Raw genomic sequence first — 12,657 nt, 5'->3', positions numbered from 1 at the left:
ACGTATTAGCATGTGCTGGTTTGGGAAGTAGAAAATCATTTTTATGCTCATCTGTTTTTCCTTTTTTTTCCCTCTGTGAAAGACAGTATACGGTTTAAGTAGGCAATTTAGTAAATGTATGTGAAAATAAAGATGGGAAAATATGAGAAAATATGAAGGAATGAGACAAAGTGCTTCCTGGAAAATGACAATTTCTCACAAAGGTTATCTTGCCATTATCCTCCTGAGAGCTCCTTTGACATCCTTGTTCCTCAGGCTGTAAATGATGGGGTTCAGCATAGATGTTATGACTGAGTAGAACACAGAGATCACTTTATCCCTTTCACTCATTTTTTTGGAGTTTGGCCTCATGTAGGCAAAGATTGCTGAGCCATAGAAGAGCACCACCACAATGAGATGGGAGCCACAGGTTGAGAAAACCTTGAGCCTTCCCTCGCCAGACTGCATCTGGATCACAGTGGAGATGATATTCCAGTAGGAGACAAGGATGAGGGACACAGGAGCTAGCAGGATCACCACTCCCATGGCAAAGATGGCCATTTCTGTGTTGTAGGTGTCTGCTGAAGCCAGCTTCAGGAGGGCAGGAGGTTCACAAAAGAAATGGTTAATGATATTGTTTCCTTTGTAAGGAAGATGCAATGTGAATGTGCTGTCCACCAGGGACACCAATGCCCCACTGGCCCAGGACCCAATGGCCAGCTGGACACAGACCCAATGTGTCATGACGGTGGAGTAATGCAGGGGCTTGCAGACAGCCACATAGCGGTCATAGGACATCACTGCCAGCAGAGCACACTCTGTACACCCAACCAGAAGCAAAACAACTATCTGAAATGAGCATCCAACAAAGGAAATGGTTTTCCTCTTTGCCAAGAAGTGGACTAGCACCTGGGGAACTACGGTAGTCGAAAAGCAGAGATCAGCAAAGGACAGGTTTCTAAGGAAAAAGTACATGGGTGTGTGGAGTCTTGAGTCTATGTGAATAAGCACAATGATCAGCAGGTTTCCCAGCACAGTCAGCAGGTAGATGATCAGAAACAGGAAGAAGAGCAGGACTTGTGTCTGTGGGTCCTGGGAGAGGCCCAGGAAGACAAACTCAGTCACAGAGGTGTGGTTCTCTTCTTCCATGAATGTTTATGCCTGCTGACAAAATAAAAATAACAAACAAACAACATGATCAGTTCTGAAAAATATGATTAACATACAGTATTTTGTAAATTATTTTTCAAGTTTTCTTCAATGATTTCTACATCCTACAGGTTCCACATATCAGAAGACTGAGTATGCACTTGTTCTAACAATTGAAAACCACTTCTGCTTTTCCCTGACTTTGCATTTTTAAGAGAATCAGCTTGGAATCATCCTTAAGTAGCTTCATGATTAAATCTCAATTGGAGTATCAATGACTTACCGTCCTGAGAAGACCCCAAAGCTGTTTAGAGTATGCCCATGCTATTTTGTAGGTTTGAAAAGCAGATGGATTGATGTTGCTATAAATCTGTTAGATTGTTATTCATATTGATAGCATTTTTATGAAGGTTGATTTTCTTGAATATATTTTTTAATAATTCTAAAAGTATGTCCTGAGCATGAAATCAAATTTAAAATAAAGTACCTAGTTCTTGTCCATAGTTTCAATCATTTATATCATGTATCAGTAAAATTGGATGCCTTGCTGTTGTTGAATTCAGTAGTGATATTCCCAGATTCATCCTCGACACCAGGGGAAGGGAATGCCATGTGTGCTGGACCTACTGGCCTACAATATCATCGGTCCCAGCCAACACCACACACCTCACTGAGGAGAAGCTGTTCCAGTCATCGCATTAGGGCTGAGTTCATTAAATGCTTGAGCAGTGTGCCTCACAATGTTCTAAAGATTCAAGTGGCCACTGGAAGAGACTAGATTCCCTACCTCTACTCTACAGCTTTCATATCTCTCTTTGAACCAGATCCGTTGGCAGTAAAAAATGATAATTATGGTCTCCTAGAAAATCTGATGTGAGTCATTATTGCTGTCGTCGTCAGGTGCCATCCAGTTAGTTCTAATTCATAGCTCCCGATATATAGCACGACAAACCTGCCTGGACCTGCACCATCTTCACAGTGGTTGCTATGATTAAGCCTAGTGTTCCAAGCACTATATCAATTCATCTCATTGAGGGACTTCCTCTGTTATACTGACCCACACTACTGGACAACCTGAGATATGCAGATGACCTAACCTTGCTTGCTGAAAGTCAGGAGGACTTCAAGCACTTGAGGATGAAGACCAAGGATTTCAGTCTTCAGTGTGGATTACAATTCAATGTAAAGAAAACCCAAACCCTTAAAAGTGGACCAGTAGATAATGCTATAATAAAAGGAGAAAAACTTGAAGTTGTCGATGATTTCATCTTTCTTGGACCCACACTGAATGCTCATGGAAGCAGCAGTCAAGAGGTCAAAAGACATGTTGCATTGTGTAAATCTGCTGTACAAGACCTCTTTAGAGTATTGTAAAGCAAAGATATTACTTTGAAGACTAAAGTGCACCTAACCCAAGTCATGGCATTTTCAATCACCTCATATGCACGTGAAAGTTGGACATTGAGTAAGGAAGCCCAAAGAAGAGTTGATGCATTTGGAATATTATACTTATGAAGTATATTGAAAGTACCATGAACTGTGAAAAGAACAAACAAGCTTGTCTTTGAAGAAGCACAACTATAATGCTCCTTTGAAACGAGGATGGAAAGACTGTCTGACATACTTTGTACATGTGATCAGGAGAGGCCAGTCCTTGAAGAAGGACACCGTGCTTGGTAGTACAGAGGGGCAGCAAAAAGAGGAAGACCCTCGATGGAATGGACGGACCCAGTGATGGAAACAATGGGCTCAGACTTGAGAACAGTGGTCGGGGTACAGGGATGGCCAGTGCTTTGCTCCGTTTGCCCAGGCTGGCTGTGAGTCAGAACCAGCTGGAAGACACTTCACATCAGCGTTCTGCTTTTCCTTCTTCCCACAGAGCCATTTTTCTCATGTTTCCCTCTTCAAAGATGTTACTTCCAGGGAACATCAGTCAGTCCAGTAACTCCATCCAACCACATGCACTACACCTATGGTCTTGGCCATTGGTGTTTATGCTGGAAAGAGCACCATTTTATTTTCTCCCCATTTCCTCCTTTTCTTTCTTAACTCCCTCATATTCATTTTCCCCTCTTCATTCCTTTTGGTACATGCGTGTGTGTGAGGGTGTGTGTATGTGTGTTTTGACTTTCTCATCTTTTCTTCTCCTTTCCCCCTCAGACAGGAATCAATGACTCTACCCAGTCCTACTCCCCGAAGTTGTGAGTTTCATACCTGGAGCTTGAACTGGTACTGTACCAACCACCACCCAGTTCCCAAGCCTTGTGATTTTGCTGCTATTACTTTTGCTATTGTTTGTTTGTTTTTGTACTTTACCCCTGACGAGTTTTTGTACACATATACATTTCTTTTTTAAGTATGTGATAAGTTCATTTTCCATTCAACAGTTCATACACAGTTTGTTTTGTGGCATCGATAGCAGTTCCTACAAAATAGCATTCTTTCACTTCTTCCCTGTGTTTACCATTTCCCGTTGCCCTTCGTTCCTATCCCTTTCTGCCTGCTGAGCATAATCCCTGGGCAAACGGTGCCAATTTGATGTCATGTAGTTGATATTCCCTGACATTATTGTACCCTTTATAGGCCTCTCATGTCCATGGCGCTTTCCGTGTGCAAAGGCAGCGCTGTAATTCAAATGCATCAGTGCTTCTTCTGCCTTCCTTAATCAATATACTACTTTCACCTGCACATGAGCCAACTGTAAATCTCAGTCTGGGTGAGGCCCACCTTAGTTCTCAAAGTAGCACCCTCACTTTTCAACTCGCTAAAGAGATCTACTGCAGCAGGTTTACCCAGATGTAGTGTATCCATTGATCTCTTGACTACTGCTGCCATGAGAACTGACTGTGAATCCAAGCAAGACATAATCCTTGACAACTTCTATTTTTTCTCCATTTGCCATGATGTGTGAAAATGTTGGTTTTCTTTACATTAAGTTGTATTCCATATTGAATTTTGTAATATTTGATCTTTATCAGTAAATGCTTAAAGTCTTGTTCACTTTCATGAAGCAAAGTTCTGTTTTCTGTATATTGCAGGTTGTTACCTCCAATCCTAATGATGCACTGTTCTTCATCTAATCCTGTCTCTATGCTTCTTTACCTGTCATACAGATTCAATAAGTACAGTGAGAGGATACAACCCTGATGTACATCTTTTCCTGATTTTAAACATGCAGGATTCCTTTGTTCTGTTCAAACAACTGCCTCTTGATTCATGTACAAGTTCTGCATGAGCACAATTAGTTGTTCTGGAATTACAATTCTTCTCAGGGGTATCCATGTTTTTTTATGATCCATATGTTCGAATTCCTTTGCATAGTTAATAATGCACAAGGAAAAATCTTTCTGGCATTCTCTGTTTTCAGCCAATACCCATCTCACATCAGCAATGCTATACCTTGTTTCATGTCCTCTTCTGAATCTGGACTGAATTTCTGGCAGCTCCCTGTCAATGTCCTGTTACAACCTTTGTTGGATGATATTCAGAAAAATTTTGCTAAAGATAATGGAGATGGATATCTTAGGTTTGGGCCATTTTCAATCAGAAAATCATACTGTTTCCTGTGCTTGAAATGACTCAATCAAGAGAATAGTGTTGCATTCATTTTCAAAAAGGACAGTACAAGATCTGTCTTGAAATTCATTGCTGTCTGTGATAGGATTACATCTATCCACATTCAAGGAAATGCAATCAATACAACTGGTATTAAAATTTATTTATCAACCACTAAATCCAGTGATGAAGAAACTGAAGAATTCTAGTACATCTTAAGTCTGAAATTGATCAAATTTGCAATTAAGATGCCTTGATAATTACATTCACAAATCAGAAGTTGGAAACAAAGAGGAACCATAGATGTGTGATCTTGGGAATAGAAAGTAAGCTGGAGATAACATGATAAAACCTTGAGAGACCAACGTCCTTCCTGATTGCAAATACCACTTTTCAACAACCCAAAAGGCAACTATACACATGGACTTTTGTAGATGGAATACACAGAAAGCAAACAGATGAAATAACACATTCAGGTGTCCAACCAACCCACAATGAAATGCTCATGTTCCTTGGCTATTAAAACTCACAACGATCAAGTCAGTTCTAACGCATAGCAGCCCAATAGGGCTGGATATATAATTGCCCCTGTAGGCTTCTGAGCCTTTACATCGTTACGGGAATAGACAGTCCTTTTTCTCCTGGAACATGGCCGGTGGGTTCAAACTGCTGACCTTGTGGTCAGCAGTCCAACTCATAAACTTCCACAGCACCCAGGCTTCGGGAAAGGAAATACTAAATGAGTTCACACAAAACGATACAAGGCAAATGACACTGAGAGGGTCACAAGAGCTGAATGCAACAAAGGTAAATACTTCTCGATCCTGTAAAAACAATAACCTACTAGGGAATACAAAGGAGCCCTGAACTGGTGTGTGGAGCTGATCACCACAAGGACAACAGTCTGAACCCACCAACCATTGTGCAGGAGAACACTGAGCCTTTCTGTGAGGGTAAAGTTGTTTGTTCCTTAGGCACATGGGATAGGACCACCTGCTACAGTGCATTGCCCATGGGAGAATGCTGATGGTTCAGCCAAGGAGCCGATGAAGCAACAACTGGCCTCTCTCTCTCCTGAGATAAACAGACTGTTCCCTGACTAAAGTTGCAGAAGGCAGCAGTCTGCAAACTTGTCACTTCATGCTCCCAACCTTGTCCTCCTCTCCCATCTGTGAATAATTGGCTGGTGTGTTAATGCTTCCTTGTACACCTTTGAAGAATTGTGAACTGTGTCATTGTGTAATCCTGCCATGGGTTGTAGGTTATATGCAGGAAAAGTATTTAAGACTACCTTTAATAAAGTTAGGGGCCCTGGAGTGTCAGTACTACAGGTCCCCTATGTCTCACTGCGTCTATCCTTTTTCTCATCTATAAGTTTTCTCACTGCAGATCGTACTCAAACCTGTAAGATTTGTAAGATAAGAGCCGTTCTCTACATTTACATGTACATGTGCTGCAGATACATCATGGAGATAGCAGAATATATGTGGAGCAAAATTATGATAACTTCTTAGACAAAGCTAACACCTTGAAAAAAATGATTAGATAAATATACATTTTATAATATATTTATAGAGTTTATCTAATGATTGTATTAAATAGATTAGATATTCTTAGATAAGCTCTATAAATATATTGCAAAGAATCATTAAATTAAATATCTAGATACTTAAAGAATTTAGAACATTAAACTCTGTTGGATTATGTGTTGGGCTGCTAACCACAAGGTCAGTGGTTTGATCCCACCATCTGATCTGTAGGAGCAAGATGAGAGCAACATGCATCTGAAGTCTACACAGGCAATTCTACTCTGTTCTATAAGGTCACTGTAATTCAGAATAGACAGGAAAGCAGTAAGCTTGAGAAGCAAGACTGGCTAATATTAATCCCGTTATAGTAGGATTATGATCTAGAACTATACTTCCAACTATTTAAAAAACTTTTTAATATTGAAAATTTGAAAGAGAAATTAGCAGTGTCATATATCTAAAATTAAAGGACAACCTTATATATATAAAATCATTTGCATCCATCTTTGCAAAATCTATTGCTATATAGCAGCATGGATTATATATATGGTTTGTGTACTCATAGAAAAACAACTTTTTAATAGCAAATACTACCAGAAGGTATTTACTATTAAATTTACTAAAATACCAGGAGGTGGTGTTTAATGAATCAGGGGAAGTGGTTGAAGGAAGAACTTCATGTATTTCCTTTGTGTGTAAATTTATTGCTTGATTAATTTTATAATTTAGGCTGAATTTTCTGAGTGAAAATAAATTTTTTTAATGATTTAAAGATAATACATAGAAATATTTTAATGAGCTGGTAGTTGCATTGCCTACTTTTAGAAGTAGTATGAAACAAGATACATGATGTTCATAATGTTAAAAATATTGCAAAATAAAAAATAAAATCACTGACCAGAATATATATCAAAATTAGTCAAAGGCACCTAAGAATCAGACAAATGATAGTATTTCCAATGAATCAGACAAGTACATGGTTCAATAAATCATGCGCAGACTACTGATAAAGTAGTTGACAATCTAAAGAAGTTTATTTATATAATTCATCACTGAGAAAACATACCAGAGGGTTTAGAAATGTGTGTTCATGTAACATCCACGGACAGACACACATAGTTACAAACAAGTAACTCTTTGTTTATCTAATGTAGTAGAAAACCATTCAGAACCTGGCAACAAAGGCACAAAATAAAAAAGAAAATATTGACATGGTTGATGAAGAAATATCTATATCTTTGCATCTCTTTAAATATATCTAAAAGGTTAAAAAAGCAATGTGGAAAAAATTACAATTATGTAGCAGATCAAGGTTTAATATCTGTAGTGTACAAAGTGCAATGATAATGCAATAAGGAAATGTTACAAATAGCTTGAGCAGCATAAATCGTTAATTTATAATAAATCATTTTAATTTGTCTACCAAAATGGCAATAGAAACTAGATGTTCTTTTTGTCCATCAGGTTTGTATGATCTGATTTTCCCCCCAGCTCTTCTTACTAATGAGGTTGTGGAAAATTAGGTGGTCTTTTTGAAATAGAAAGTACTAGAGTTTCAACAATGAATACATTGCCAGTTTTTAGAAAATACCTTAACATGAGAAATATAATTCAATAGAAGAAATTGAATTTTTTCATAATAAAATCAATAGCAATGAAACGAATCTATAAGGATGTTTGTTACAGTATTATGATTATAGAACTTGGGGAAAGTATCCTTAGATAAACTGATGTAGACACTCAAATGATGAAATATTATGGAGCAACTAGAAAAGTATAAAGTAGTATATGACTGCAAAATCCATTTACTTAATTTGTAAAATTAGATGACAAAAATGAGTTATACTATTATTCTCCGTCTATAATTTTCTCTCTCGGGTCTGCCTGTGTTATTTTCTGCGTCATGTGACTTATTCTTTGTTTTCGTTTCATAGTCTCCAAATGTTCCACAACCAAAACAAATTGCTTTTGAAGTCAGAAAAGAAATAATGATCATTTATCCCTTTTATCTTTTATTTGTATGCTACCTAGTACACAGAATTCTCTTGATAAAATATGTTTGGCTATGAGTCCACTTTCCTTCCTTCCTTTGTTCCTTTCTCAGATGAGAACATTCAGAAGTGTAGCGTTCCACCTGAGGATGAAAGGGTGCACAGATGTATCATGTAACCTGCATATCTTATTCTGGTATTTCAAACCTAAATGATCCATTAATTGCCTAGAATTCAATTTGATGTAATCATTTTCTTTCAGTTCTCACCTGATTTTAAAGGATTCATTATCTTCATAATCACTAGGAAAATATTTGTATTTTTTTTTCTGGTAGTAAGTTTTTTCTTGTTATTGTGAATTGGTTGAGGTTTACAGAGCAGACCAGTTTGCCATTTAACAATTTATATACATTTTGTGTCATCTCATTACTACATGCTCCACAATGAAACATCTCTGACCTCACTTCCTCCCTGTGTATCTGTATCCATTCCTCCTGCTTTGCTAAGTCTTCTGATCTTTTTCCTTAGGCAAATGCTGCCCGTTTTAATCTCAAATGGTTGATCATGCTAAGACGTGCATTCCTCTGAAGAATGATCACATTTCCTTAGTGTTACTGTGGCCCTGATAGACATGGCAACTGTTTGGCTGAAAAAAGAACTAGATGATGCCCTCCTACCATTAATCAACTGCTCTGACAGGGATCACATTAGAACGTTTTACATAGACTGGGAACAAAACTCAGTATATATAAATTTTAAAAAGACAAAGATTGTAGGTTGGATAGAGGCTGGTGGAAGCGCTGAGCCTATGTCAGATATGGAATATATATATATATATATATATATACTTTTTGTGCAATCATTGCATTGTCTCTTAATCATTTAGTGGCATATTTTTCTCCATAGGCTCTAAGTTCTCCTTCTTCCAGAGAGTGAAACACCTACCAGGGTTCTTCAAAAACTTGAGGGAAAAATTCCCCTATCTTTTTCATTTCATTTTCCCATGAACCCTTTGAATTACCCTCATTTTGCTCCTGTCATCTGTGATTCATTATCAGCTGATATATAATGGATGGATTAATAAGAAGTGAATGAGTGAATAAATAAATTGACACTGACACCCTTACACTTCAAGTAGCACACAAACACATTCATTCTCTCAAATGACAGATGTGAGTAAGAAGAGGCATACTGGCCATTAAGACGTTAGCATGACCAAGACCTACCATCAAGTAAAAGAACCGGTCAACCAATCTCTGTGTGCAATGGTGAGTGCAGTGTGATAGGGAACTCAAACTAAGGAAGCCTAAAGGGGAATCCCGGAAACAGCCAGGTGCAAAAAGAAGAGGCAATAGGTTCCCACAGCCCTGGTACTCATTCTTGGATCCTTTTGTAGCTTAGTCTTCTCCACAACACAGTTTGTATTCTGTCTAGAAGTCAGGTGGGAAAGGGGAGGGGCAAAGAAGAGTAAAAGACCAAGCTCATCTCAATGAATATAATCAATATATCAGCCTCCTGAAACTCATTAGTTACCTGTCCCTCAGCATCTTACCTACTCACCTGGAGAACTGGCATGAGACAAGCACTTGTAGTGAAGACAGAGTTGAGAGAGATGTGATGAGAGGTGTGGTTTCTGGACCTCCTAATTCATATCTTAACAAGCAACCTCCACTGCAATTCAGAAAAAATTTCTGAACATTAATACACCAATTAGGCTATGAGTCTTAATTCATCTGAACCCCCTGGGTACCCATTTATTAAAGGGCATGATCCCAAATTCATTAAGGTAGCAGCCTTGAGGATTTTCCTGGAAGGAAGTCTTCAGACCTGAGGTCCTAATAGCTGTTGTAAACAGGGCATTCCCTGGAGCAATTACTACTGATAACTTCTTAATCTTGCTACACCCAGAAATACACTGGGGCATGTTTTTATTGCAATCACTGATTTAAATACCCAACTCTCATCTAATGGCAAGAATTACATTGAATACAGTTCCATCCAGTCTGTGACCCTGTGATGTCTTCAAGTTCTTTATCAGAATTTTAAAAAATAGAGGTTCAATCATGACAATAATATAAAAGACAGGTGAGAAAATACATATATTCTATATCACTTAGAAAACACCAACTGCCATGACCCCTCTGTTGAATATCTACCAAGGAATTTCAGATTCTTGTCCACATTATACTCAAAAATGTTTTCATTTTCTTTTGCTGATGAGGAAAACTGGCTAGAGGTTCATGATTATAGCCCAAAAAGTCAAGACAGCTTGAATTGAGGCTTTATTGTAATCTATTAAAAATACTGAAGTGGGGCATGGGAACTATCCTAGCATATAACACATGTCCATATAAACATATCCAAAGCAAATTTTCAAAAATTTAATCTACCATCTCCCAACTCCTGGCTTTTTTTTTGTTTTTTAGTTTTCTGGTCAGTGAATAGAACTATCAACCACAGACTGGTTAAAGTCAGACTTAATATGAACATTTCATCTGTCTTCTTTCACTTCAAACAGCATATCCACCCATATGTCTTATATCTCCTCTACCTCTGTTGTTTACACACACACACACACACACACACACACACACACACACACACACACACACACCTCACTGCTATTGAGCCCATTCAGACTCACAGCAACCCGGTATGGCAGAGCCCAACTGCCCCTGTGAGTGTCTAAGGCTATAAATCTTCATGGAAGCACTAAGCCTCGACTTTCTCTCGCAGAATGGTTGGTGGATTTGAACTATTGAAATTGAGGTTGGAAGCTCAAACCATAATCAACTATATCACCGGAGTTCCCTTTACTATAATCCTAAATTCTGGGATGGAGCTCAAAAGAACTTAGTGCTTGGCATAAAGAGGGGCTTCTACCAAAGACATAGCCCAGACTTCAATTGTACTGTTTACTGATTGTTCTGAGCTGCATTTGAAGCCATTTAGCTACCATGCCCTAGGAATTTATTGTTAGCTCCTCATTTCCCACCACTTTCCCTGACATTCCCCTTAGTAAATATTTATCTAGTTGATCTCTGTATGGATTTACCTATTCTGGATTTCAGATATAGAAAATCATACAAACAGAAAATATTAAAAAATTTAAATGAATGAAAAAAGAAAACAGAGAAAAATGTCAATAAAATGGAGCAGACTATTAAAAACTAAAACAACTTTAATGGGTGAAAAAGGAGAACAAAGGATACAGTATTGCATTTGAACCTAAATACATCTGCCAGAATTGATTTTACAAAGCTCTCTCTCTGACAAGAATGCTGTTCTGATCACTGGATTATAGTCAGAGAGGATTCATCAGAGGCTTAATCCATGTGGGGACTGCAAGTGGATTTTGGATTTTCACTGTCATCTGTAGCCTTCTGCAAACTGGGTGTTTACAATTTAGTCTCTGATACTGTTCCTTTCTTTAGATTTAGATTTATTATTATTATTTAAATCCTTGGATCACACAGGTCTATGTGTTTCTTTCTTGTGGACTTTGTTGATATCTCACTTAGTTTAAGACAAGCTTTTAAGATGCCCAGTGCTTTTCTTTGAGACAGCAGGTCTCCATCCACATTCTTCACCACCCTTTGCAGTAGCACCCATCTCGCACGGGATCTCTGCATGAAGGTGGGCACTGAGCAGGGCCACACCGTAAGAAATCCTTTTTCTTACACTGGGGCTAGAACTAAGCATGGGGCTGAAATCCATCCACATATCTATGGTTGACATACATCTCTGGTTTACTTAGGAGACATCATTACCATTTTATGACAGAGAACATTATGAATCATCCCAATGGAGTGTAAGCTAATCCTTTTGATAGTATCAGTAATTTAGAAAATGCAATAAAATTTAAAACACTTTTGAGAAAAGATAATCATACATGTATTGGCTGCCTTTCCAGACTTAACTACATGAAGTATTGGCTTAAAACTGTTAACAGCTTAAATGAGTGGACACCGCTTACATGAAAATGAGGGTTAGGGATAGGGTAAAACTTTGAATAACCTAAGTTCACAAAGGTAGAACTGTGCCGCCAGACTAGTATACATGTATCAAAAAAGCAATAAGAGTATTAAAATAGGAAAACTATGGTAGTCCTGGGCTACCATTCACTGGGTTCCCACAAAGCAAGAGCCCTGAACACCACCATTCCATAACTTTGAGAAGGAGATTATTTGCTCTTCTCACACTGTGGCCTTGCAGCCAAGTCCAGGGACTTGGCCATTTCCTTAAATCTACTGCAGGTGAGTGCAAGGTACAGCACAGTTCACTTAGTGGAGTTTCCACACAGAACCCTTCTGGTCTGGCCTATGAAGGGCATTAAGGGCCCCTAAAGGTCAGAGTCTACAGTCCTAGTCTTCAGCACATGGCCTGGGTCGTCAAGGGCTAGACAGGAAGTAGGTCACAAGTATTTGATGACGAACACAGCACCCGGCATATTC

At 38.4% G+C, this 12,657-nt stretch overlaps 1 protein-coding gene across 1 annotated transcript; it reads right to left on the bottom strand.

The window, feature by feature from the left end:
• Positions 1-204: 204 nt before the first annotated feature.
• LOC142446730 (olfactory receptor 2D3-like) lies at positions 205-1,128 on the bottom strand. The gene has a single exon (XM_075548474.1). It carries the CDS (start codon positions 1,126-1,128, stop codon positions 205-207), a length of 924 nt encoding a protein of 307 aa, XP_075404589.1.
• Positions 1,129-12,657: the final 11,529 nt, after the last annotated feature.

Source organism: Tenrec ecaudatus, chromosome 4 (assembly GCF_050624435.1).
Source record: "Tenrec ecaudatus isolate mTenEca1 chromosome 4, mTenEca1.hap1, whole genome shotgun sequence".
In the NCBI taxonomy this organism is placed as follows: Eukaryota; Metazoa; Chordata; class Mammalia; order Afrosoricida; family Tenrecidae; genus Tenrec; species Tenrec ecaudatus.
The sequence above is the reverse complement of the archived record's forward strand: the minus strand, read 5'-3'. Positions and strand labels throughout refer to the sequence as shown.

What these genes read in the sequence shown, in the direction of transcription:
- LOC142446730 (XM_075548474.1), bottom strand. Translation starts at nt 1,128, where the DNA reads ATGGAAGAAGAGAACCACACCTCTGTGACTGAGTTTGTCTTCCTGGGC.